At 43.8% G+C, this 27,916-nt stretch overlaps 2 protein-coding genes across 6 annotated transcripts in view; one reads left to right on the forward strand and one right to left on the reverse strand.

The window, feature by feature from the left end:
* Positions 1 to 1,719: 1,719 nt before the first annotated feature.
* PLAC8L1 (PLAC8 like 1) lies at positions 1,720 to 12,953 on the forward strand. Of its 2 annotated transcripts, none has more exons than XM_083728327.1 (4): positions 1,720 to 1,893; positions 6,703 to 6,878; positions 8,345 to 8,481; positions 12,706 to 12,953. In XM_083728327.1, the coding sequence occupies exons 1-4, from the start codon at positions 1,766 to 1,768 to the stop codon at positions 12,853 to 12,855; spliced, it is 591 nt and encodes a 196-aa protein (XP_083584453.1). In that variant the 5' UTR covers positions 1,720 to 1,765; the 3' UTR covers positions 12,856 to 12,953. The 2 variants fall into 2 exon arrangements, with proteins under 2 accessions (XP_083584453.1, XP_083584454.1); XM_083728328.1 differs by having other exon boundaries at positions 6,703 to 6,839.
* Positions 12,954 to 19,469: 6,516 nt separating this feature from the next.
* The window catches only part of SH3RF2 (SH3 domain containing ring finger 2), a 75,625-nt gene continuing 67,178 nt past the window's right edge, over positions 19,470 to 27,916 (reverse strand). For all 4 annotated transcript variants that reach the window (XM_083728273.1, XM_083728274.1, XM_083728271.1 and 1 more), the window contains 3 exons: positions 26,316 to 26,551; positions 23,103 to 23,458; positions 19,470 to 21,792 (listed from right to left, as the gene is read on the reverse strand). In XM_083728273.1, the coding sequence (XP_083584399.1) occupies positions 21,514 to 21,792; positions 23,103 to 23,458; positions 26,316 to 26,551 (871 nt within the window). In that variant the 3' untranslated portion in view covers positions 19,470 to 21,513. The remainder of the gene's footprint in view (positions 21,793 to 23,102; positions 23,459 to 26,315; positions 26,552 to 27,916) is intronic.

Below are 27,916 nucleotides of genomic sequence, written 5' to 3' on the forward strand. Positions count from 1 at the left end.
AAAAAGTTTCAGTCTCAATTTAGCCAAACACTGAAGCTTCACAAAGTTGCATTTCCACAATTTTGACATTTTAATATGTCTGCTTTTCAACATTTTGCAACTTTATATTTCAAAGATTAGAAGACAGAACAATAAATAAACCTTGCTGAGTGCATGGTCTTACCTTGAATTTTAATCTTAGCTCAGGTGTCGAAAACTTTAATATTCCTCTTAATATTTCAAAAACCTCCAAGTGGCAGTTATTAAACACTTAAAACAAAAACACAACCTAAAACCAATAAAGCAACAATATAAAACACAAAACTAACTACAGCGCCACATAAATCTCCCTTATTTATGTAATACTTTTTTCAACTTTTCCATGCTACTCAAGAACAAATGTTCTCTGGGCAGATTACAAGCAAAAAATGCCTAAGGAGTCTTTGCCAGCAGAAACCCTGCAGGAGGATGTCAGCAATGGGGCTTTCCCTCTCTACCCCCCTGCAATACCCCCTGTAAATGCTTTTTGGGGTGGGGGTCGGGACAATCTCTAGATGCATCTCACATGGGGTGAAGAGAGGGGGTTCTTCCATCTGGCAAGCTGGAATGCTTGCGCTGGAAGAATGTATGTGCACTATTTTGATCCATCTGGAAATTAAACCCAAAACAAAAGAATAAGAATAACTGCACAATAGCTCCAAGAAGCACCAAATGATATTTGAGATTGCAGCAGATGAGATGCACTGGTAGATATAGAGTCAACACTGGAAAAAAAAAATCTCTAGTATCCATCAACCCAATTTCACCCAGTGGTGGTTGCCACCATGAGAAGGAACATTTAGCATTTCTACAAACATTATACACCATCTGTACTACAGACAAAGACAGTATCATCAGAGCTGGCCCACCCATGAGGCAAGACGAGGTGACCACCTTAGGCGGCAGGGTCCGCTGGGGCAGCAGATCCCAATGTTCACCTTTCTTCCCCACCTTGTTCCTGCTGTAGGTCTTCCCTAACCCCTTCTTCCCTGGCAGGGAGTGCGGTGCCATTTTGGAGTCTGCCTAGGGTACCAAAATGTCACGGGCTGGCTCTGAGTATCATACCACTTTGAACAGTCAGAGTGGTTTAACAATCAATCAATAGCGGTATCCTAACAACTCTCAGTATCCTTAACAAACCACTGTTCCCAGGATTCGGGGAAGCCATGGCTGTTTAGAGGGTTATGATACTGCTTTAAATGCATAGTGCAGACAGGGCCATATTTGAAAACAATCTTCTGTCATGCATCTCCATATGTCAGTGTTATGTAAATCTACTGGGATCTGTATTTTCATGCAATAAATATAATTTGGTTGGAGAACTGCATGGCAAAATTTAGAGAAGCACAAATTTGGGAGGGTGTATTTGTTTGTATATTGTTTTGGGAACTGAAAATTAGATATGATCACATTTTAATGTGAAGCAAACCACATTTCTCCCCCATTTCTTATCTGCAGCAGCAGATTGTTTCCAAACAGAGATTTGACAGAACTTCATTTCCCATGTATATCCTTCTAAAATATTCTAAAGATGGTCTTTCTATCTTTAAATCAGCAAAAAATGCATGCAGTAAAATGGGTGTTATTGGGGTGTTTGCAGTTCACAGCAGTAGTCTATAAAAAGTTAATTTATTGTGACACTAAAATGGAGAATGCTGTGATGTCATCAGTCTTGTGCAAACATTCTAGAAACTCCCGTTTCACTGTTCAGTCAAAGCGGGATCTTTTGCCTACTTCCTTATTTCCAATGGACAAGCTTGTAGGCTACTGCTTTACTACAGCTGAGAAAACCCCATTGTCTGAGATTTTACCCTCCTCACTGGCTCTTCCTTTGCCAGCATCTGACAGCTGGAATGGCTCCTTGCAAATGATGCCGTAAGAAATAAATTAGCTATTTATTTGTTTGGAGAGCACGGTTGGGCCTGCATTTGAGATGGTCACAGCTGGTTTCCCTATTACGTGTGGAAATCTGTCTGAAGTCTGGATAACTGCTGCCAGCCAGTGTAGTAGACAATTCTGAACTAGACGGAGCAATGTTCTGGTTTGGGCTAAAACCATTTATGCTGTTCCTTTCTATCCTCTCTACTGCTGAGCTCCAGCAGTTCTTAAGATAAATACATTGAAACTGTTGGTATAATACTATGGAAATGCTTTTTCGTATTGGTCTTTTGTGAAATCAAACTTTAACATACAATAAAGTAAAAGTAAGGGGGGGACCTGTGGCCCTTTCGCAACTACAGCTCCAATCATCTGACTGTTGACCACACTGGCTGAAGCTGCTGTGAGTTGCATCCCAAGAAGATGTGGAGGACCAAAGGATGTCCATATTTACACTAGTTACAGATAGGTAGCCGTGTTGGTCTGCCATAGTCAAAACAAAAAAATTCCTTCCAGTAGCACCTTAAAGACCAACTAAGTTAGTTCTTGGTATGAGCTTTCGTGTGCATGCACACTTCTTCAGATACTTCTTCAGATGTATCTGAAGAAGTGTGCATGCACACGAAAGCTCATACCAAGAACTAACTTAGTTGGTCTTTAAGGTGCTACTGGAAGGAATTTTTTCATATTTACACTAGACAAGCTATGCCTGAACAAGGAATGTGAGGTGCCACACTTGCTTGGTCCCTGCATACTCCATCCTTGCCATAGTCTTGTTGCTGAGCAACAACATGCAGAGGTCAGGAGAGTGGGAGGCCAGCCAATCAGAAGAGTCTCTGAGGTGTACTTGCCTGGAGGCAGAGTCAGCATCCAAAGTCCAGTCCAGTCCTAGGGTCAGGACTGCAACACTCACGTTCACGGATCAAGGGTAAAGATGAACAGGAAGCAGCAAGATAGGACCAGGAACTACATGTGCTGTTTCTAGCATCTGACCACTGCTGGAAGCTCTGCTTAAGAAGGCTGGAGCCAGCTGGTTCTCATCAGTGCTTTCTCCTCTGTATCCTTGAATGCTGATCAGCTGCAGGTGGAGTCACTCCGCATTCTCCCCCTTCAGGCTGCTGTTCAGCGGGTGAAGCTGACTCCTGGCCCATGACAGCCTCCAACATTCACATGTTGAGCACATTCAGCTGAATGCCCTTAGAAGCCTTCATGGAATCGAGAGCCTTGATGTCAAACAGATTTAAATTGAGAACCCTGGTAAATTTAATCACTTATAATTCCCATTCAAGGGACGCAGATGGTGCTGTGCTCTAAACCACAGAGCCTAGGGCTTGCCGATCAGAAGGTCGGCGGTTCGAATCCCCGTGACTGGGTGAGCGCTCCTTGCTCAGTCCCAGCTCCTGCCAACCTAGCAGTTCAAAAGCACATCAAAGTGCAAGTAGATAAATAGGTACCACTCCGGCGGGAAGGTAAACAGCGTTTCCGTGCGCTTCTCTGGTTCACCAGAAGCGGCTTAGTCATGCTGGCCACATGACCCGGAAGCTGTCTGCAGACAAACGTCAGCTCCCTCGGCCTATAGAGCAAGATGAGCGCCACAACCCCAGAGTCAACTGCAACTGGACTTAACGGTTGGGGTCCCTTTACCTTTCATTCCCATTCAAACCTTGTACAATGTTGGATGTTCAGAGGTGAAATGTTCAGTGGCTGATACATGCAAGGTCAGTCAGTGGTGGTCCATTTTGCTCATGTTTACATTTCCTATGTGGGCTATCAATGTCTGAAAGGGCTACATTTCCTTAAAAATACGAAAAAGGCTAATCCTTGGGTTTCTGACAAAAACTCTTTTCTCTTGTGTTCATCCTTCATTTAAACAATTTCTATAACTAGAGATAAAAGACAGAAAAGATAATTGTTGAAAACCTTAAAACTAGTCTTCAGTGGAATAAAGAAGTTTTCAGTCAGTGCCGGAAGTTCGACAGGGAGCGGGGTTGTCTGACCTCAACTGGAAGGGAGTTCCAAAGTATACAGGCAACCAGTGCGGGTTTTTGAGCACTGGGAATATGTTCCAGTGCTGTATACCCAGTAGATCATGGTGGTTTGCAGGAGAGCTTCTCTTGCAAGTTGCAAAGACCCCAGAAGCTCTCTTTGCAGTAACTGTGAGCAGGGTCTTCAGTGTAGTTGCCCCTGCTCTGTAGAATAGTACTGTATTCTTATCAAAATATGCAATGTGTCCGCTGTCTGCGCTTTCAGGAAACAACTGAAAACATTTTTGTTCTGGAAGGCTTTCCTAACTGGATAAATGGAACTTCACCATGGGTGTCTTTTTTGGTAGTGTTTTAGTTTTGTTTTAAATGCATTTTTTAAAAATGCATTTTTTGATGTTTTTAATGGTATGTCACCTTGAGACGACTGTGTGGATGCTGATAGTAACATGTATCATGCCACATATGCACACCTCTTGTGGCATCATATGGCCCTCTGTAACTTTTCCAGCTACCCTTTTAAAGTCCCTGTCCAGTAAATTCCTCTGCTTATCTTAGTGCATACACATTTTTTCACAGATGGCCAGGATATAAGTCAAGTCGTTATCAGGCTGCAGTGTTTTGCACAAAGTTAATGTTCAAAAACACTAAGGTCTGTGTACAGGACTTCCCTCCAGAGTGTTATAGTTTAAGACTGAAAACTATTGGTATTGGCACATGAGGCAGCTACCTTGATTTAGTGCTACTTTGGGACGACTATGTTCTTCCGCTGTGGTGGGAGAAATAGTCCCTGCAGGGCACTGGAGTGTCAGCTTAACCATTGTGATTTACAGAGATCCTGCAGTTGTACAAAAGTGCCAGAAAAGACAATTCAGGGGGAAGAAACTAGAAAGTGAGAGAGATCATTTTGCAGGAATGCCAGAGGAGTTCAATCTCAATTTTTATTAACCTCCTTGAAGTTTCTGCACCTCAGTGGTCCACTCACAAAAGAATTTGGGTGCCTCAGATTTTTTTTAAAATGCTTTTGGTGATTTTACTGGGAAGGAAAAGTTTGCAACTTCAGGGGTAGTCTTTACTGACCCCAGTATCTTGGGTGGGGAGCAGTTTTCTGCACTAGGAGCCTTCATTTCTTTAGGTTAATGGCAGCCACTGAGCAGGAACACACAGAGAGAGGGGGAAACATTTGCCTATCCAACTCCAGATACTGGTAACGCAATCTGTGGGAATGCACTTTTTCAGGGCCCTGTCAGAATTTATATTGTGCATTTGTGATGATTTGTGTTCATGACAGTATTGGGGTAGGTATATGTGACCCCACTTTCCATACTGTTTGCGCCTGCAGCGGTTTCAGGGTGAACATGCTGCGTCATTTCCAATCCGTGCTTGCCCGGTAGCTGTCTGCTGAAATCCTGTACCACAATTCTATACCACAAATGTTCCAGTTTAATTTTTGCCCTGCTTTTGTTACACTATGGTGCTCCTCCAGGTGGTAATAATGCTATAACATTGGGGAGAACAAAACTGAAATGATGTGTGGCCAGTCCTGTAAAACTCCATCACCAATGCACTATTATTGTGTCAATGACATGTTGAAGAATGCACCCATTTTAAAAAATGCACCAATTTGGTGGCTCCCTCTGCTCTCTGCTTCTGCTGTTTTCTAGTTACCTTGTCCCCTCACTCTGACTGCAGTGAAGATTATAAAGAGGAGTCACCATTTTCAGCTATCATCTACGCTTCTTGAGCCATTTCTCTGTTGTTTCCCTAATGGAAGATTCCAGTTAGAGCAACAATTGAAGAGCATCTGCAATCATTCTGGCAGGCCCATGCACCCTCTCCTGTCCAACTCCCCAATCTTTCAGGAATATAGAATGGAATATATACATATATTAATCGTACCATTCAAGTAAATTCCCAGGATGCGTCACAGTAATAAGTCAATTTTAACAGCAAATCTATGTGACATATCACAAATTGCTTTTTATACATGCCTAAGTTTCAGAATAGATTGATTGTGTAACACAGAGGACTACTGTCTAGGACAAAGAAAAAAATCCTCCAAAACTACAAAGGCCTGCTGGGTATGCCCCATTGGGTCAACATCACCCCCCTTCTCTGATGCACAGGCCCTTCTTTGGAGGCAAAACTGAGCAACAGAACAAAGCCCAGTAGATAAGTCACATCAGTGTGTAGACACACACACATCTTTCAAAATACCATTAAGTCCTCAATCCTAGTTAAAACAAATTTCTTGAAAGACAGAGAATGATGCCAATAAGCTGGGAAGGGTAAAAATGCAACTTTGAAAGAAAATCCACACGGGCAATTCACATTCCCCTACCTTTTAAAACTATAAATCATTTAGCGCATTCACTGTATTGCTAGATCTGTGCTCTGAACAGTTGGCTGTTGGTTTTTTTTAGCATGGTAAAGGAAAATTACCATTAGACAGGTGAATACAGAAAAATGTACCTAGTTTGTATATTTGTCCTTCAAGTGCTTTGATCACGGGTGATTTCTTTCTTCACTAGAGACTAAAGGGCACTGATAATCAGGCATTTTTATTTGTTTATTTTTGTTTTTTGTAGTGAGCGGAGGGTGGGAAACAGTATTAACACAAACAGGGAGAAATTGAATTCGCAAAAGGGGATGATTGCTATAAAACAAAGCAAATGGGTAGCACTAAAAAAAGGAATCTCTTTTCTCCTGCCTCTTTCAGACTAAAGATGGCGAGGTTTATGAGCTACCTTGCTGCTAAACCCCAGGGTCCCTGCTATTTGTGTATATATTATACATCAATCTTATTCTTTATTTCAAAAATCAGGAACAAAAACCCAAGAGGGCCTGTGACAACACAACCAACTTGCGCCAGTGGTGTCACAACCACCATCACAACCATTGTGCGTACTGGAGGCAACTGGTCCACTGGCCTGTTTGATGTCTGCAGCGACAAAAGAGTCTGTAAGAGTTTCAATTGCTTCTTTCAAAGTTGTATCCCAGGTGTGCACGGGAGAGATGAGGTTCTTTTTAATAGACTTACTTCAAGACTGGTGATTGAAGAGCTTCATCCCATAAAAGTTGCTGTTGAGCTAATGGAGTTGAGATGATATTGGAGGAAAAAAGAGTAAAGGGCTGTCCTTGGATCCTTGACCCAGGTCTGCCTGTATCCTCATCTACTGTGTTTTATAACAAACTGCCCATCAGAAAGCAGGTTGCTTGCTCTCTTATCAAGATATTGTTGTATTAATATTAAACCTGATTTTCACTACTATACTTCTGAGGGATAGAGAAGGTCACATTAAGGTTTCCTTAACAACCGTCTGCAACTCCGGGGAATGATTGCTTCCAAAAATATTTTGTGGCTCCAAAAATATTGTTGTGAAACTGACTTTTAATGGGTTTGGTTCTAGACATCAGATATAACAGAGCTGAATGAAAAGGTGGCCTCCTTTGTAATAATCTTTGGCATAGTGCATCTTATATCTTTCTTTAGTCTGCTTGTGGAGTACAAATCATGTGGGTTATCCATAGATTAATGGCGGGGGACACACTGCACTCAGCTGTCACCTGCGGCTCCTAGGAGCTATCAGCATGTGACAGCAGCCACATCCTGGGAAATGGCTTTGACTAGCTGACTAAACTAGGTGAGGGTAGCCGATGGGTCTCAAACCCTCAGTGAGTTAGGGACTTCCCCTGCGTGTGGAGACGGGCAGATTGAGCAGACAAGACTAATAGTGGGTCCAATGGTCAAGAAGGTGGTCTCTGCATGTGCTGTAGAGGGAAATAAGGGGCAGATGGGTCTTGTCAACCTGGGAAGGTAGCCCTTCTAAGAGAAGGAAAACTCTGATCTTAAACCACCACTGCCTTGCGAGATATCTTCAGGAGAAGAAATAGCTAAAGAGTAATAACTACACAAATCTGGAGTGGAGTTGCTAAGATGGTTGGCTCATTCTGGCAACTCCTGCAGTCAAGCAGCTGCCTAACGTATTGCTCTGCTTGCCTTTGGACCATATCAGCGAGGCTGGGAGGGGGGGTCTGGGCAGCCTATGACCTCCATACACATTGCCCAGACATGCGCCCTGGGGAGGTCACTTTGGTGCTGCAAACACAGCAGTTTGACTTCCCAGAGGTGCACTCCATTGTCACTTGAGGCAGATGCAGTGCTATTTTTCTAGAAAAAGAGGTGTTGAAACTAACAATTTACACCTCCCTTGTTCTCTTATAATGGCCATGGTGCCCCCCTGAGAGGTGCTGGAACTGAGTTCCATTGAGTTCCAGCTGAATAAAAGCCCTGGGCAGATGTCAACAACAACAGCAGTGTATGGAGGATTCCACCCTATGGTAGACAAGGAATTTGGACATAGTGACATGTGGGTCACTTCTAACTTCATAGTATGAGCATACAATGTACACATACAGTTTTTGTCATGTGATCACATCCTTCCTGTGGTTGTGCTTAATGACAGGTGTGTGTGGTTCATTGTGCAGCTTGTGTCTGGAATGCAGTATTGCAAGCCGATTCGGGGAGTGCTTTTGTTTCCCTCTGCTGCTGGGTTCCACCTTGGCCTTGAGAGTCGGCACCAGGGAGAGTCACAAAATACGTGTAAGTCCATGTAAGTGTTCTGTCCAGCTCCCACAATGCACAGTGTAGGAGTGGTGTGTTTCCTACCCCGTGGAATTACCTGTGTGTGTGTGTCTGATTCCAACAGTCATGGCCTTTAAGACATCTCTGAAAACCTATTTTCTCTGGATATTCACTGAAAAGTATTGCTACATTTGCCGCTCTTGGGTTCTTGGTTTTACCTCAGATTTCTGGGTTTTGTTGTGTTCTGACCTGTATTTTCCTATAGCTGGCTTCTCTTAAACTGGTTGCTTTATTGTAACTGTGGAAAGGGCCATGGATCCTGTGGTAGAGCACATAGATGAAAAAGGTTCCCAGTTCAATCCCTGCCATCTCCAGGTTGGGCTGAGAATGCCCCCTGCCTGAAACCCTTGAAAGTTGCTGCCACCCGGTGTTGACAATACTGAGCTAGATGGACCAAACATATAAGGCAACTTCCTGCGCTCCTGGTTTTAACAATTATTACGAATGAACTTGTGTGCGTTCATAAGAATGTTCACACACAAATATATATAGGTATGCACAATTTTAAGTCACCTTGGAAGGGGCGTAGCATGGGGAGGGACGGGGGGGCCATAGCCCCGGGCACATGGTTTTGTGGGGCACAAACCAGGCACACCCATGCAGGGATCCCTGCCCTGCCTGCCACTCAGGGTCTCTGGGCCACTGGTGGAAGAAAGGGGGGGCGGGGGAGCGCACTGACCCCAGCACCATTGGGGAGGGGGGTATCATCGCAGCTGCCCCCTGGGCATGTGCCGCTCCTGCGGGCGGCATGCCACGCACCTGGGACACGTGCCTGCCACGCCTTTGCCTGCTCTCCACGCCCAGTGTTGGAGCATGCACCTTCACCACTGCTCTGGCCCCTAGAGCCCAGCCTGGCCTTGCTGCTGCACCCAGGCCCCCTGGCCAGTGTTGGGGGGAAGCACCCACCAAGGGCCACATTGGTTGACCAGGCTCCCTGCTGTGTGGGTAGGCGGCACAGCATGAACCCTCCGTGCCCTATGCCTGCCCAGCAGCAGTGAGGGTTCAGCTGGTGCGACAGGTTTTGTTCATCTTCTGCTTCCAGGCCCTGGCCTTGCCGTGTGTGTGTACCTGGGTGCCAGTAAAGGATGCAATGCCATTGCACCTTGCCAAGGTTCTAGACTTGAAAGTAGGCTAAGAAATATCTAGGAGCACAGGAAACTGTTTTATACTGGATCAGACCATTGGTCCATCTAGCTCAGTCTGTCTGCACTGACTGGCAGTGGTTTTCCAGGGTTCCAGGCAAAAGTTTCTCCCTGCTCTACCTGGAAACGCCAGGAATTGAACCTGGGACCTTCTGCTTGCAAGGCAGATGCTCTACCGCTGAGCTATGGCCTTTCACAATCTGAAAGAAAGCCAAATCTGGGCATCAACACTTCGCCCTCTCCCCGCTGTTGGAGGCCATAGCTGTAGTTTCAAATCTGTTGGCATGGCAGGGGGATCTTTAGTTTGCTGATGAATGACTTGAAATATTTTTGAGGGTGAAAAGTTCAGCATAAAATCTCTGTGCCTCATAGTATGCATCCCTCGCCTTTCCAAAACCACCACTGTTTCACTCTTTATGGGGCAAATATCTCTTATTCTGCTGGTGTGGTGCCTCCTTAAAGCCAAGCAAATGCATTAAACCTTTGGAATAGCCTTTTTTTTCTTAAGGAAAAGGCAGTGCTTATGTTTATAATGGCATGCCAAGCCAATACCCATATTTTAAAAGTAATGGGAAAGAGCAGCTCTGTTTTTCTTTGCTGTAGCTTCAGAATTGCACGGCACATTTTAAAATATCCCTTTGAGGGCGAAATATACATTTGCCCCATATTCAGGAAGAAGGAAGGGAAAAGATGCCAGAAGGAATCAAGGAAACGAAGTGTATTTTCTCACATAGTTTTTATCCTGATAAGCAAAAGGCAAATGTTGTCATATTAATTTAACGTTTTGTGAGAGTGCATTCTGTGGTGACTGGGCCCCGTTGGTTGGTGGGGCAGAAGATAGGGAGGGTAGGTGGAGCCAGAGCCACTGTCAGGCAGAGCCCCTGACAAGATGGCCGCCAGGTGGGGGCTAGCTGAGAGCAGACTGATGCTGGTGGGGCAGGCCTCCATTTGCCTCCACTGAGTGCATTGTGAGGTTGGAAGCACATCAGTTCTGGGATGTTTGTGGGATACTTTAGTTAGGATGTGTCTGTAGTGGAAATTCTCTACTCTTTGGCGAAATAAACTTGGAAGTTCAGAAAAGGCTATCTACCCAATGAAACAGGAGCATTTCCTTGGCAGTGTATCTTAGGCTGGGCTAAAGGCTGGAGTGCCAGGACTGAGTGCATGTGAAGTAGTGAAATGTAGGCGCAACATGCGCTGCACATCTCCACTGAAAGAAAAATGACCCTGGAGCTGCACCATTGCGCTCCTGAACAACGAGTATGTGGCAAACAGAAGGTTGCACCCCAGGGAATGAGGTAGAACCACCAGCACCCACCATATTGTGCCATGGACTTGATAAGGTCGCTGTGCATATTTTCACAGGGAAATATCTCCATCAAAATGAGAGCCAGCATGCTGTAGTGGTTAAGAGCGGTAGACTGGTAATCTGTTGAACCGGGTTCACATCCCCGCTCCTCCACATGCAGCTGCTGGGTGACCTTGGGCCAGTCACACTTCTCTGAAGTCTCTCAGCCCCACTCACCTCACAGAGTGTTTGTTGTGGGGGAGGAAGGGAAAGGAGAATGCTAGCTGCTTTGAGACTCCTTCGGGTAGTTATAAAGCGGCATATCAAATCCTAACTCATCTTCTTCTTCTTCTTTCCCATCCATGTACATTTCAGGAAATTGGGGTTTTGGTGGTGAGAGAAAAGCAGTGTGGAACAGAACATGTCTCCTAGGTAGATGTGGGCATGGCATTGATTCTGCACAACCACTTCCCCCTTTAGCCATCAGCCAGTAATCAGCAAATGGCAACCAAATCAGCAGATATTCTCGGATGGCAACCCCCTGGCGTATATATACCAGGCCTCCTCAACCTCGGCCCCCCAGATGTTTTGAGACTACAATTCCCTTCACCCTGACCACTGGTCCTGCTAGCTAGGGATCATGGGAGTTGTAGGCCAAAAACATCTGGAGGGCCGAGGTTGAGGAAGCCTGATATATACTATGCGACACCACCCTCAGCAATATGTTTTCTGTGGTTTAGAAGATACATTCTCTCACACTTTTTTCTCCAGCAGCACAAGGCTGGAAATCTAACTTACCAATCTGTCCTGCATTAGGCTGGGTGGGGAGAACCAGCTCAACTTTTCTGTCACTGAAAAGGAGCAATACTATCAGTGTTTGTTCTGTGAGACCAAGGGCTGTAGTTTTCTGGCTGAGCATAAACCCCACTGATCACAGTGGGATTTAGCGCTGAATTAGACACACACAGAATTGTGCTGCAGGGTTGTTGTTTTTATAGTCAACAGTGTCTGGTTGTGGGGCAGGGGTAGCATCATGCAGTTCAGAAACCTGTGCTGCCAGGGTGTGGGGAAATAGGGAAATGGCTTGTTTACTACCTTTAAAAATGCAGGTGTGATATTCATTTCAGTGCTGGGAAATGTGAGGAAAGCCTTGATCCCAAGGTAAAAAAAGAAAAGAAAAGCTGGGATGGGAAAGGCACATGATCAGACAAAACATTATTGTGTGGGAAGATCACATAGTTATAACCATAAAAAAGAGAGATGAATGAACAAACATTTTTGCCTCACAGGGAATAGGATGTGGCCAATGACTGGCTGATATCGGTATCCCCATTGCTTCTCAAGTGAAGAGGCTGCAACTAGTTGAAATGTCAGGAGCTGGGAAGCAGGTGTCAAGCTAGAAAATGAAAAGGCCAGTAGCCCTGGGAAGCCTCAACAGCATTTTGCTAGTCCTCACTGAAAGGAGGGCTCTGCAGTTTAATGTTGTAGTTTTTAATTGTCACAGAGGAATGTAATGGGTTGCCAACATCTGGATCTGGATTTTATGTATAAATGGAGTAAACAGATGATGTATGATATTGTTTAGTGTGGAAGAAACTCATGATTTCTGTCTCTCTCTTTTAAAAAAGGGTTGGAATCAGGGTGATGAGGTAGCGTACAGAGAGCCTAATGAGACCAGTGCTTAGTGACATGGAAAAATGGTTTCTCAGTCATCCTTGTGTGGAAAGGTTCTCTTCCTCTTCCCCTCTGCAGGGAACCCTGTGTGAAGACTGGATGGCAGTTCATTGTTGCTGGCCTTTTGCAGTCTGTCAAATGGCCCGGGAAATGAAGAGGAGACCTACATTCCAGGTCTACGAAATGCACACATCTCCTCCTCCTCCATTTGAAGATGCCCTTGTTTGAAAACCTTCAGAGGTGATTGGCTCATGATGCTTCTTCCTCTTCTCCTTGCAATGACAAAATTGGTTATATTGTTAAATAAATAATGCATTCATGTGTCAGATCAAGTGTTTTCACCTTTGTGTTTCCATGAGAGAGACACTGAGACACTTCCAACTGTTGGTCTTAATTTGTTTTATATTTGGTTGAAAAGAAAAAATATACTAGACATGGTAAAATAAAATAAAAAATTCCCCAGATGCCTAAGATCCAGTTTTGGGACAAGTACTCTTTGGTGAGAGAGCTCCAGCAGAGAATTAATATCACAAAGCATGCAGCACAGCAATGTATGGAAATATAGGCTGTTAGACCTTTAAAATATCCCCTTCTAAGTTGCTTCCAAAGTAGCATAGAAAGAGATCACACGTTTGGTAAGTTAAAAATGCTTTACTTACAAACTCTTGAAAGGTCTGATTCATGTTCTTTTCCATACAGCAGCAGGAAAAGACAGGCAATATAACTTAGGTTCCAAAATGGTAAATGTTTCTAAATTATTTGTATAGAAACACAATATGGTTTGCTTAAGCCATGCAGTCTAAGCTTGGAGCATCCAGCTTAGACTTCCTTCCTGGTAGGTTTCACATGGTCATAGAGAGAGAACGAAGAGTTTTGTAACCTGTTATGTGTGCCAGCATGGTTGCTCGAGAGCAAACAGGCAAGTCTCCCCGTTGGACTTTTCAAGGCTTTATTATCTGTCCAAAACGTTCACAATGCAGATCAACTCAGTTCCATGTCTGCTCAGTCGCTAGCAGAATCTGGGAGTGGGTGGTCCTTAAACTTTCCCCAGCAGAGTAGTCTTTTGACCCCCCTCCTACGCCTCCCCTCTCTGCGCGTAAACCGACTGCGCAAAGAGGGCGTGGGCAGAGGGGGACCTGCCTCCCCCCCGCTTTGTTCATGCTCAGTGCTGTGGCTCTCCATTGCATCCTTCGAGCCCTGCATTTCTTCCCCACTGGAGGCGTGGCTTCCCTCCTCCGCCGAGGAAGTGCTGCTTCTCACGATCTTTGGAGGCTCCCTGTAACCCAACTGCCCTTCCACCTCTCACCTCTGAATTGATGGCAGTTCCCTAACATAACCCTTCTTCCCAAAATGTGTGGATATGACCTAGCTAAGGGTTAACTCTGAGCTTTGTGGAATTCTGTGCCGGCTTGATTATATCTGTTTCAGTGATTATTTGAACACCAGCTTCATTTCCAGCAGGGGAGCAGCAGAGGTCAAGGCCTTGCTTATGTGACTTTGCCCTTCCCAAATGGTTAGTGGGCGGCACCTTCATTCAACATATTACTCTTCCTTTCCACCAAAGGTGCAATAGTCACTGTTCCTCGTTCTTCTCTCTTCTTTGAGGAAAAGGCAGTTATTAAACCAGGAAAGTGGGTGTATTTTGCAGTCTTTAAAAAAGATCCATCACTGTAAAACGTGTCCACCCCCTCTCTGAACTCCTCTCATCCATCTTGCTCTATTTTTGGTCTTTCTAAGGAACCTATCACCATGGCATCAAAGCGCTGATGCATCTTCCACAAGTAGCCGGCTTTAGATATCTCCTGCCCTGCCTCAAAATAGAGGCTTTTTGTAGAACAGCATGGAACTATTTCATCATCGTTTTCTTCCCTTCTTCCTGCTTTTAAATTCATATGACTAGATGTAAGCAAAAACACACACACTCCCCAACCCCCAAGCATTTTCTTTCCCACCTGATCCTGCTATCACTGTGGGTGGGAACACATTCGACGGTGTTCACATTATATAGGTGACAGTTGGACTGCACTCATCAAAGTTTCAGTATCCAGTTGATTTTTTTGACAGCAGAAAGTGGCACTTGTCCTATAGGCCGTGTGAAATGTCTCTCATCTTTCAGAGTGCATCTGTGTACTGGTTTCAAGAAAAGGAACCAATACACATCCAGCACACACCACACCCCTATGGACCGCAGCCCCACACTCTGTAACTTCATCTCGCACTCTCTGTCCATGCATCCTTTGGGTCCAGGTAGCAGTTCTGAGATGAGGTGCCAGAAAGTTACTGCTCAAGGTGCTGAACCAGGAGTGCAAGAGCTTTTTGCTTGGTTGTGCTCCCAAGTGCAAGTGTGGTGGTCAAACTGGAATCGTAAATGAATTCCCCAGGCATTTCTGATCCATGGGCTAGGGATTATGGGAGCTGTAGCTCAGCAATATTTGGAAGGCCAAAGGTCCCCACACCTAGGCTAGAAGTTGTAGAGACCTTGAAGTCCTGAGAACTGGTTCAATAGCTACCTGAGATTTAGCAAGTCTGCGCAATAAAGATGTGCAAGATGAAACTCATGGGTTGGGGTGTGTGTGGCTTTAGCTGGATATGCTCTGATTTTATATTTGATATCTATTTTAGGAGTTCTGGTTCCCTGCAAACCTTATATCTGTCCTTGAGAGCTTAGAAGTTTCTCAACACTTCTGAAAACTAAGTCCTCAGGGGCTTCTTTGAAATCTCTCAGCAGGAGTGGTTAAACCGAGAAAGAGAGAGAGAGCTTAGTATATTTCTATTTAGTTATCTTATTTTAACCCCTTGGAATGAGTATGTTGCTGTAGGAAGTACTCCCATAATCCTTTTTGGCCCGATTCTGTTGCTGGAGGATAAATCTGAAGGTTAACTTTTTTCCAATTATTATTACTATTGCTTGCTTGCCTGAAGATACTGGAAAGAAATCTTCTGTTGAGTCCCTCACAACATCCCTCAGGATTGTTTGGCGGCCTTAGAAACTGCTTTCCCCCTCTCCTTTCCAGGATGGAGAACCTGTGGCCCTCCAAATATTGTTGGACTATAACTTTCATCCAGCCCCTTAGGCAGCATGACCAATGATCAAGCGTCCAACATCTGGACGGCTCCAGGTCCATCACCCCAGCTCTAGTTTCTCCCAATTGTCAGTGGAATGTAGTACATGAAAGAGATACCATCTTGGGGGGGAGGCGGGGTTTGGCAACACAGCCAGTTGCTTGTTCTTGAGCCATGCTTGCTGCATCCATCATATGGCTATTACTGAGCAGGGATGAGCAGCCTGTATGTGGATTGCACAAGTGTCAGGAATGTTGTTGCACAGCAAAAACAGTACTAGCCTAAAATATTTTCCTGCCGGAAGAGAAACCCAAAGAATGCCCCTTCCAGTTTTCCTCCCTGACCTGTTGTTGTTTCTTCAGTTTATATCCCACTTTTCCTCCCGAAGGAGCCCAGGGCGGCAGCTGCACAAATGCTAAAACAATTGACACATGTCTAAAATCATCTAAAAACTATGTATATACAGATGCAGACTGGGAAAAATCTCGGCTTAAAAGGCTTGTTAGAAGAAGGTATTCAGTAGGTGCCAAAATGTCAACAGAGGAGGCCCCTAATATTTAACAGGAGGGAATTTAAAGGGTAGGTGCTATTATGTTAAAGGCCCCAATTCCTATGCTGTGCAGAAGGGACATCTTGAGAAGATGATATCTGCAGGAAGCCCTCACCTGCAGACCAAAGCCATCTTTTGGTTATATATGGGCTGACACAATCTTTCATCCCAAGTTTACTCACTCTAGGTCAAGGCGCAACCTAATTGTGGCTTGTAACCCATCAGTAGAAGATGTATGCAAATTATATCCCAGTATGTTTCCGAGCACAATTCAAAGTGTTGGTGCTGACCTTTAAAGCCCTAAACGGCCTCGGTCCAGTATACCTGAAGGAGCATCTCCACCCCCATCATTCTGCCCGGACGCTGAGGTCCAGCGCCAAGGGCCTTCTGGCGGTTCCCTCATTGCGAGAAGCAAAGCTACAGGGAACCAGGCAGAGGGCCTTCTCGGTAGTGGCGCCCGCCCTGTGGAACGCCCTTCCAGCAGATGTCAAAGCGATAAACAACTACCTGACATTCAGAAGACATCTGAAGGCAGCCCTGTTCAGGGAAGTTTTTAACGTTTGATATTTTACTGTATTTTTGGTTTTTATGGAAGCCGCCCAGAGTGGCTGGGGAGGCCCAGCCAGATGGGCGGGGTACCTCCATCCATCCTTATTCAAGATGTGTGGAGGTGTTGCTGGTCCAAATTATATATTAAGCACCATTAATCTTCAACTTTTTCAGCATCCTGGGGTTCTTGTGAAGGAAGACATCCAGGTCCAGTTGCATGAACTGGGTTTGAGATTTAGGAAACCTGTGTTTGTAATTCTAGATCTGCCTCAACATGGAAAATAGCTCTGCTAGGATAAGTCACGCTCATCCTCCCTTCTTATTCTGTAAAATGGGAAGAATCATGAGTTAACTTACGTGTTGGGAAAATGAGATACTGAGCGTAAAGCACCATGAGGTTGAAAAACAGCATACATGGCAAATAGCAATTCAGTAATTTGAATCGACATGGTGTGGCTCCTTCATGCTTTAGCTTAGTCTGCTCAATATTCAGGGGAAAGCTTGATTTGGGAAGGCAATGAGCTTTGTTTTCATATCTGCCACAGCACCAGCACTGAGCAGCTGCTTCCGATGAACTGGAAAGGTTTTTCTTTATTTTCAAATGACTCCTCTTGGCGGATAATTACAGTAGCATATAGTAAGCTAAAGCTTTCCCAGTGCCAGGGCTCCTGCTGCTTCAAGGCAAGCAATCATAAGGTTGTCATGGTTTTTCATCAGACCTGTCAGATCTTTGGCCCATGGGCCTCATCTGATGCAGCAAAACTGCCCTTCCAGCTCTGCAAACCCTGACATTGCCGAATTAGCCAGCTTGGCTTTTGAAACAAGCACACTAATGCAAATGGATGAAAGAGGAGTCTCTCCCCCCCAAAAAAAATAATGCCAGCCCCACTTTACCATGTTTTTCTGTTGGCTTCCCCCAGCTGGCATCTACCCACCACTATTTTCAGTGAGCAGAGCATTTGCCAGTGGCTCCATCTGCATATTTTTTTCTTGAGCAGTGGATATTTTTGGCCTAAGTGAGTCTCATGAATGTGTATGCACATTATATATAGTGAGGAACTCAAAGTGACCCTCTCTCCCACAGACCCAGTTTCGGAAGAGTTTATGCCGTTGGATGCTTTTGTGGACACAGAATGAAGGCTGAGTATCCCTGGTGCAGAAGTATATTATTATATATTATTATTATTATTATTATTAGGTTGACCAAGATACATTCCGCTTCCAAAATATTTCTTAGCAATTGGGCTGTGACACCCTTTGTTCAGTTAACAATTCTGTGAGTGTGTTTTTGAAAGAGCAAATGGTAGGCTTGGGCCTGATGGCTGTATTCCTTTGTGGTCAACCTTCCAGGGCCTCATGCCAGAGGCAAAAATGGACAAGGAAATGAATGTACATGAAGAGCGTTGGAAGCTGCCTTATACTGAATCAGACCATTGGTCTACCTAGCTCAGTATTGGCTACTCTGACTGGCAGCAGGGTTTTAGGGTCTCTTCCAGCCCACGTAGAGATGCTGGGGATTGAACCCAGGACCGTTTGCATACAAAGCAGATGCTCTGTCACTGAGCTACACCCTCATCCCCATTTAACTTTGCCCAGTAGGTGAGTACTGACGTACACCCCTCTCTAGCCTCCTGAGAAGCAAGAGTCATTATCAGAGTTCAAGGACACATCCCATCCAGGAGAAATCACTCAAGGGTGCAAAGCAGAGTTGGTAAGAGGTGTGGCCTGAGGAGAAGATGTGGTGTGGGGAGAGTCTGAAGGGCTAGATAGAGAGGCTTAGAGGGTTGCATTCGAGGTCCCCCTGCTGCTGTAGAGGGATATACGCTCTCCCGCCAAACACAGCTGCATATGAAAGGCGTGCGTGAAATACACCTGAAACAAATGTTGCTTAGCTAGAATCAGCAGCCTCATTTATCATTTTGCTAGGGTGGCATTGTGGTCTAAACCACTGAGTCTCTTGGGCCTGCTGATCAGAAGGTTGGTGCTTCGAATCCCCGTTGCTCTTTCCCTGCTCCTACCAACCTAGCAGTTTGAAAGCATGCCAGTGCAAGTAGATAAATAGGTACTGCTGTGGTGGGAAGGTAAACGGTGCTTCCGTGCACTTTGGTTGCACCAGAAGTGGTTTAGTCATGCTGGCCACATGACCCGGAAAGCTGTCTGTGGACAAACACTGGCTCTCTCAGCCTGAAAGCGAGATGAGCGCCGTACCCCATAGTCACCCTTGGCTGTACTTAACCATCCAGGGCTCCTTTACTTTTACCTTACCTTATCATTTTGCTCTGTTCATTAAGCATTCAGTAGTTTGTGAACTTCCCCTCTGCACTCTGTATGCACCGGGAAGATTAAAGCATACTTGACTTCACAAAACTAACATGGGTAAATAAAAGAGCACAATTCTACAAAGGTCAGAAAACTGTTTCTAATTCTACAAAGGTCAGAAAACAATATGGGGATGCATTTTGGCTCCGAAGGTAGGTTGCCTCCAAAATAGGGGTCAATGTAGCATTTTGCTACAAATGAAGATGAAAATGTGGTTGATGTTAAGCCAGCGGGTACTCCTAGCAACCCCTCATTCTGATTCCAAATGAAAACTCTTCCCCTCAAGTGTTGTCCAACCTGGAGTGAGCGGCAAACATCTATTGTGTGACTTTCGTTCGTTCTGTACAATCATCCAAGAGCGTAAGTTCCCAACCTTTTATTGAAATGACACAGCAGGTTCCATCACAAAATCTCATGCTCCCTTGCTTTGGGCCGGAAAGCGTGGCTTTTGAACTAGCAGTGGGAAAAAAAATAAACAACGTTCTATCACAGAGCACTATTCTAAACATCAGTCGTAGCTGGGTTAAAATGACATGGCGTTTCTGATTCTGCCTTATTGCTGAGGCTAGCTAGCCAGCGAGATCGAGAGAGGCTGGGAGTAAGCAAGCACTGTGTGTGTGAGACCTGCTGATAAGGTAAGTGGGTGAGCCTGAGGAAAAGAAGGGCCTTCTGCGGGGTGGAAATGGCTGGTCTTCCAGTAGCATCATGCTGCTGCCTGTGGATAAAGATGGAGGCAGGCAGAGGAGTGGCTACAGACCAGGAGGACCTGGGTGGAAGCTGGATGGACAATGGGGTGGATGGGTCAATCCATGTCAATTTCAAATGTGTTCATTCATAAGTCCCTTCTGTTCCATTTTGCAACAATCTGATTTCTTTTTATATAAAAAAAGATTGTACAAGAACTTGTATTTAAATAAATATTTAAGTATGTATTGAAATATGCAGTGCTTTTTCTGGGGGCATGCAGGGGTACACATACTCCTAAACATTTTGTGAATCTTTGTACTTTTGTCCATTTACTCTATTTATTTTTCCTGATTTGAACTACAAAATGGTGATTTTCTTGAGTCAAAATGAGAGTACCCCTAAACATTTTTTAAAGGAAAAAAGCACTGGAAATACGTATACATACTTGAATACTTAATTTCTTTCTACGTATGAATTTCTAATAAACCGTACATTTTAAAAAATCTTTTCTGTATATATATATTTGAGTTGAGAATCCTAAGAATATGTTCTGATCTGTGATCTGTGTTAGTTTGTTGGTGCAAATTAGGTTTAGTTTTAAATGTGAACCAAATGAAGTTGTCCTCCACCCCTAGTCCACTTCCAGGTCAACTGGAATGCTTACATGTGACAAGATGGGATGCTCACATGTGTAACCTGCTCTTATGCTAGTTTACTCACATGTAAATCCCATTGCTTCTAATCAGGCTTTGTCCCAAGTAACTGTGGGTAGGATTTCAGTCTTAAACCATGCACCTTCCTCCCTAGGTTTTCAGGATGAGTTTCTCATATCTTAAAGCATATTTGTGAATTTGTTTTTTATTTATTTGTTTGTTTTTGATAACTTGGAATTAGTTTTGGTTTTGAATCATAGGGTTACTAGGTTTGCTTGGTGCAATGCACACTATAATCCTCCAGCCATTTCCATGGAAGCAGGATCCAAAATTCATGGTTGGGAATATGTGGTTAATGGGTTGTGTTTCATTATCTCCCTTGATTTACTACTGGTGAGGCTGGGAAACATTTTATATTTCTAAAAAAAGAAAAAGAAAATCTCCTTCAAAACCTCATATAAATTATCTCCACATACTTTAAATGCATACTGCGAAGCTAAACAAAATATAAGGAGAATTTGATAACTGAGCCAGAGCTGGGGGTGGGTGGAGATAGGAAGCGGTTTCATCCACTATAAAATTAAGAAAACCAAAGTACAGAGAAGGCAAAGGAAGGTATAGAGAAGAAGTCTTTTTCTGACAGGTTTGCTTTTCCGATTGCATTGTACAGTGCTGAACCTTTCTTAGAACAGTTTGTCTTTTGAATAGCCTGCCATACTCACAATCTATTCCCCTCTCTGTCATATTTTTATCTACTTGTGGCAATGGAATTAATTTTGTGGTAGTCTTTGCATATGATGCACGCTTGCAGCTTGAGTTGTAGATCAAAGCCACTCAAAAAAGACGCTTCTGTCCATTATGGGGGGGGGGGGGGAATGGTATCCAATCCACTACATAGCCAGCAGTGGTGTAGATGCCTGAAAGAAGCCCAGCTCTTCTATGAGACTTACATTTGTGTTGACAGATTGGATCTGAGATCTACGGCGTATGGGGTGGCTGTTAGCTTCACTTTGGACATTTGTTGTCATTCTCCTCTGTAAGCAATCTAAACTATGTTTACCCGTCTCAGTTTTCAGAGATACTATTATAATGTTTTTTTGTAGGAAAGGTCAGGTGGCCTGCTTGGCCAGAAAGGTCCAGTGATGAGGTCTTGGGATGTGGCATCCTCCTCTGAGAAACTGGACTAGCGATGATAATATGGTGGGAGTAGAGAGCTGATATCTCAGGGCTCTTGGGTGCTTCTGTGACCCCTCCTTGCTCATTGGAGAGGGTCGGTAAAGGTAGGGAGCTGTGCCTCTTGGATGGTGGTGGGCTGGAGTTCTGAAATCTCACAGTTTTCACTTGCTGAAAGGGAAGAGAAATCAGGAGTTATTTCATTCCAACAAGGCTGCCACCAGCATTGTCTTTGCTGTCTGGGGACATGACAAACAAAGAACTTTTACATTTTCTTTTACAACCAGTTTTACACTTTCTTCAGCTAAACATTAGAAAGTTGGAGAGTCGAACACGACTAAGACGACTAAACAACAACAAATAGAGGAGGACATATTTCTATTTCTGAAAAGTACATTATATGTGTCAGCTAATATAGTCAGCACTGTTTCCAGTCACCTTTGCCTTCCTCGGAATCCCAATAGATCACCTACCCATTTTACAGCCGAGTGGATTTTAGAGTGTCATTTGGTGTAAAACCGAGTAACATATAAGCTTAGAGTTTTGAGAGATGCAGAAGTTTCCTCGACTACTTGCTTACTGGTCCACTCCACTCCAAAAAGTACTAAGAGTCAGCACAAATACATATTTCGTCTTGGTAGTGGGTGATCTGTGCATCAGAAAGTTCCTGATTCAGAAATAATCAACTCACTAGGTGCATTTATGGAAGTCATCATTTATTTATTTTTGATCATGGAGACAACTCTATGTTACAGGTTTCTTGTAAGGAACAGAGTGGGGAAATGTATGTGAAATTCTTTGATTCCTCACAAATGCTATGTAGGTGCTTAGTGATTATTTATTATTTTGCTTTTGTATTATCTATCTTTACACCTTGCATCTTCTATTTCCTTTTGGCCTGGGTGTCTGAGACGATGTATCCCAAAAACCAACCTTCAGGAAATAGAAGAACTTTACCACATATTCAGCAATTAGACTTCCTGTGGCAATGATAAATCATGTCCACAGTTTCTATCTTTTCATTTCAACCCACAAACCCACCATGACATGGATGATCTTTGCCAACAGACTGCAGAGGGAAGTGAATGAATATCTTGGCAGGTTGAGAGCGAGAGAGCGAGTGAGCACTGAATGTTGAATTTATGGTGATGTTAGGCTGATGAGAAACTAACATAATGGGGAGTATGCTCTCACAATAGGGACATGCTGCTTGAGAAATCATGAATGACACATACAGGAGCATGATAAAGAATCTTAGTCCTGTTCTGTCAACAAAAAAAGTCAATGTAATCATTACCTTGTAATGTTGAGTTCTTCGGTGAAGGCCTTCTCCACCTACCCTACCAGGTAATGGTATGTTGACTAGGATTTGTCCTGTCCTGCAGTTCTAATATCCCATATCTCCACCTGCACCCCAAAGCTTTTCATAACCACGCCTGCAATATAAAAGTACCCCTGTGGTGAATTAGACCCACTGTTACCTTCTCAGTGGTGTTCCTGGATGTGTCTGGCTTCACCAGAATGGAGGGTGGAGCAGATGCAGGTGGCTTTAGAGATGATTCATTTTTTGTAGGCAATTCCTTGGTGTCCAATATTACTGAGCTACACACAGAAGGAGCTCGGCTATTCCCGCTTCGGGGCACTAATATGAATGAAGAATCATGGGAGGAATTCGGCCTGGCTCCCGTGTCAGCCGTGCTAATCCCTCGGGGCAGAGAGGAGATATGTTGATATGTTGGAGATTGCTGCACTCGTGTTTGGGTGGCAGGAGTTCGCCTGAGGGAGTTGACAAATGGAATAAGAGCTCCTGGTTGCAAAGGTTTCTGTAAAGATCCATCTGGGGAGGCAGAATTCAAGAAGAGATGAGGATTAAAAGATGATAATAACCCCTTTGCAGCTCATTTTTGAAATTTTATATCAAAAGGATGGGCCAAAATTGCTGAATTGCAGTACTTAGCTGAATTTTAGTCTTCAGGCTTGTTGGAAGTCACTCAAAGTTTTAAGCGTAGACAGAAAATTGCAAGGGAGCTATAATATGCTGGGAAAGCACATGCTCTGTATGCAGGAAGTTTTAGGCATGTTCCTTCATATCGCCAGTTAAAAGAACCTCAGGTACTAGGGTGGGGAAAGTCTCCTTCCTGAGACTGTGGAGAGCACCTGCCTGCCACTTAGACTGGAGAATACTGAACCAGATAGAGCAGGGGGTCTCCAGCCTGGAGGCACACCTGGAAATCTTGGAAACTGCCACGGGCACTACAAGATGACCCTTGTGGTCCCTTCCAATTATACAATTCTGAGCCTCTATGAAAATTCCCACTTAGAACGGTGCTTAGAACTTCCTCTCAAAAATGCAGAACACTGCACCAAAAGCAGGCAATTCTTAACCCCTTTGTGCCCAAACCCCAAATTTAAAAACCAAAACCAAAACCGAGAGGGATATAGGGCCTTGTTGGGTGCTGGGAGGGGGGATGTCCAAAGGCACCATAGGGTACAAGGATGCCATGTTGGGGACCCCAGAGATGGACCAAGGGCTTGACTTGGTATGAAATGGTGCCATCTATTTGGTCTTCACTAACTTATTAATGGGACATCTAAATTATTCAACTGCTGGCTGAAATTTACTAAAAAAGCTGGTTGTATTTGGTGTCCCACAGCTGTCTTTTGTAATACTTGCAATTGCTCAACCAGTTTCTGTAGTTAAAAATGCTTCCTCTGTAAACCTGCTTTCTTTTCTCCTACCTTCTTTGGAAGCTTGCTACTTTTATTTTCTGGTCCTTCACCAGCAGGCAGAGGGTGCTTAACAGGTGAAGTTTCCCGCAACCACTTTAATCCCTCTGACAGAAAAATCTTCATCAACTAAATTTCTTACTTTCCTTATACAGCTAAAGTAACAGAAACAGGGCCAGTAAAAACATGGCCACCTATATGGTCTCCACCATGTACATTTGATGTGAATTCCTTGTCTTTGCTTTCAGAGACCTCCATGACTATGATCCTAACCCATTTCCCATCCTTTTTCGCATTATAATCCTGAATACGGCCTCCAACTCTTATAATCATTCGTCACCCCAAAATCTGCTCCTTTAAAAGAGTTCACACATTTGCCTCCTTTTCTGTCCTATCTTCCTGGAGCAGCTTCCTAGAGCACCCATCACTTTCTTCCATTACTGCCTCAAAATGCACCTCCTGTGCATTTTGGTGAAGCCTTGGATTTAAACGCTTCCTTCAGACTCTGGTTGAAATATAAGCCCAAATATGTGTCTTATATATTTGCTCACATCCACCCCCTTCATGTTTTCCCCAATGGACATGGCTTTTAACCTATGTCAATAAGTACGAATGAAAGTGAACTCTTTGTCATCTTCCCCACCCCATTTTTTCAATTTGTTTTCATTATGAAAGATGCCATTTATTTCACAATCAATTCATAGAAATCCACTTGTAGATTTCACATTGGCTTCCCTACCCTTGTTTCATGGTGGCATTATTTCCTTTATTTTAAAAAAATGGTTTTAGGCAGGCGATCTGTTTTCAGTGACTGTTCTCATCAGCTGCCACTTTATTGATTCGCAATGCACCATACCTTGTAGTGTTCTGCAGCGCCCTGTTAAGGAAACACATACAGAAAGATTCTCCACAATCGTGGCCACTACTCCTCTCAAATGCCCACATTCATGACACCCAGGGCATTGTGGGTAAATAACAAAGCAGCTGCTAGCACTGCTGACGCTGCTGGAGACATATACGCAAGACCTGGCCACACATCCCACTGAATATTCATACAACTAGGTATGAATACAAATGGGAGTCCCGAATTCCTTCCATTCCTTTGTGTATTCATTTCGGAACAAAGGGAAAGTGAACTGAATGGGCCCTCATTTGTTCTGAAACAAGTGCACACCTCTAGTACTCTTTAAAGCACCACATGCAATGATGGTGCTATATAAATAATAATAGTCCTGTTGCCACTGAAACCCACTTGTGGGCCATTCAACAATTCAAATATCAACATTTATGTTTTGGACAGCTATAATGAACACCGCTTTGTAGCAACCTTGGTGACCCCCATATTACAGTTTCCAGAATGAACACTGCTCTGTAGCAACCTTGGTGAACTCCATATTACAACTACATATTTGTAAATTTGCTGCCAACACTTCTACTTTACCTTGGCAATCTCAGTTTTTCTTAATGGGAAAAAGTAAACAAAGACCCCAAATATTCAATGAGATACACAGAGATTTAGCTCTCTATCAGGAAATTTTTAATGTCTGTTGTTTTACAATTTTTTATGTGTTGTAAGCCGCCCAGAGTGGTTGGGGAAACCAAGCCAGATGGGCAGGGTATAAATAATAATAATAATAATAATAATAATAATAATAATAATTAATTAGCTTGCATTTCTCTGCTTAGTAAATAGTGAAACAGATTTGGCTATCCCTGGGTAGTGTCTGAACGATTAATTCTGCCACACATTTTGGGATTTGTCTCTAGCTCTGGCTAGTATATCCATGCCTTTGGCAAGGCAAGCTTTCAGCTCAGCTGTATGCATGCAACCAGCTCTCCAGGAGGCTTAGCCTAGCATTTCTGTTTATTGCATCAGCCCCAAGTTTCAATGTGCTAATTAAAGGCTTCTAGTCATCTCTCAGCCACTTGGGAACAGGTTCGTATGTCTCTCTCTCACCAGGACTTACTCTTCCTACTGCTGCCACGTCCTCTCCTCTGCAGAGTTGTGTGCCCTGAGGTGCTTGGCACAGAGACATTCCTCACAGGTGAGGCCAAAGATGCGGGCATGAAGGCAGATTTCATAGGTCTGCTTTGCCTTGGGCCGTTCTCTGAGATGCTTCCCTGGGAGGAAAGTGAGGAAGTGGATAATGTCCAAGTCGCATAGAGGGAAGGCATCCTTGAATCAGGGAAGCTTGAGGACTTCCTGGTTGTTTAGGAGAGTCAGATGGGAGGGAGGGAGAGAGAGAGAAAGAAAGAGATAATTAGGGAGCAAATGCAGCTGCACAATTCAAATCCAGGAGTTTTTGTTACCTAGTTAGAAAAGGAAGGGCAAAGTGGGAAATCCAATCAGCAAGCATTTGTACATTCTGAAATATCCTTCCACTTTAATCTTTCTCCAGAATCCCCCCCCCCCCGTGCAGGAATTTCACAATAATTATATTAATGACAGAGGCTATGTTCCGACAAAACAACAACAGCAAAATAATCATCATCACCACACCATCTTTTAATGATATAGACCATGCAATATGGCACATAACTAATGGACATTTGCATTACATTTCAGAATGTTAAAGACTATACCTCACAATTACTTACTACTCTGGTTCAAATCTGCAGCACGAATGTTTCTGTGGTGTGAGAAAATTTGAATGTGTACAAGAAACCTCCTGGTGCTTGCATGCTAGTGCTAAGAATAAATCCTCAGAAAAGGGTGATCCTTCATTGTTAGCTGATAACATACTGCCTGAGGTTGCCTCTAGCCTGTTAGTATTTTGAGAGAGGGACTCAAACACACACTCTGAAAATTTAAGTTATGGCAGTTGGAGCAGATTAATGTGCTTTGTTGCCCTAGTGCAAAGTCCTTTAAAAAATTGACTTTTAGTGGTTAGAAAAGTGATGAGGAAATGCACTGAAAAGTGTGGAACGGACGAATGATTAATGGGAAGACACAAGCAAATCAGGATGAATGCTCACTGTCGTATAGCCTCCCCAAAACAAATCACAACAAATGCTCAATAAAGACCAGACATGCCCTAACCTCCATAAAAGCTTTGAGCAAGGATGAACGCTCAAAGAACAGGTTGTTCGGAGGAGCCCACACCCAAATGTTTTTTGCCCTTGAGACGGCTGTAATGTGCACAAATGTTTACAATCTGTGGTTGTGTACAGTGTCCTTTTTCATAATTGTACATGTAAAAAAAAAAAAGGTTACTGGATTGCAGGTATGGGGCGATGGTGGCACAACAGGTGGAGGTGACAGTCTCCCCCATTGCTATTTCCCTTGTTGGCAGGTATTTAGCCAACAGTAAAAAATGGGTGGGTGGCGGGGTGACCAAATAATGGACATTTTTGTGCACTAATGTTTCAGAGAGCAAAGTAAATAACTTTGAAGTAAAAAAATAAGGAGTTGGGAGAAAGCAGTGAAGGTAATAAGTATGTGCAAACGTATCAAGAGTTAATTTCATCTTTTCTAGTTTGCATAGAGGGGTGAGCAGGAGAGCAGCTGCAGGATTTATTTTGTCTATCAAAATTTAAGACAGCAGGGAAGCAGATATAAAATGTGAGC

Source organism: Podarcis gaigeae (genome assembly GCF_964106915.1).
Source record: "Podarcis gaigeae genome assembly, chromosome: 2".
NCBI classification, from domain to species: Eukaryota; Metazoa; Chordata; class Lepidosauria; order Squamata; family Lacertidae; genus Podarcis; species Podarcis gaigeae.

Bases quoted from the DNA above. Each gene is read 5' to 3' on its own strand.
- PLAC8L1 (XM_083728327.1), top strand. From the start codon at position 1,766: ATGGACAAGCTTGTAGGCTACTGCTTTACTACAGCTGAGAAAACCCCA. The intron at 1,894-6,702 runs GTAAGAAATAAA...TTCAAAAATCAG, and splicing joins GGCTCCTTGCAAATGATGCC to GAACAAAAACCCAAGAGGGC. The intron at 6,879-8,344 runs GTGTGCACGGGA...GCTTAATGACAG, and splicing joins CTTTCAAAGTTGTATCCCAG to GTGTGTGTGGTTCATTGTGC.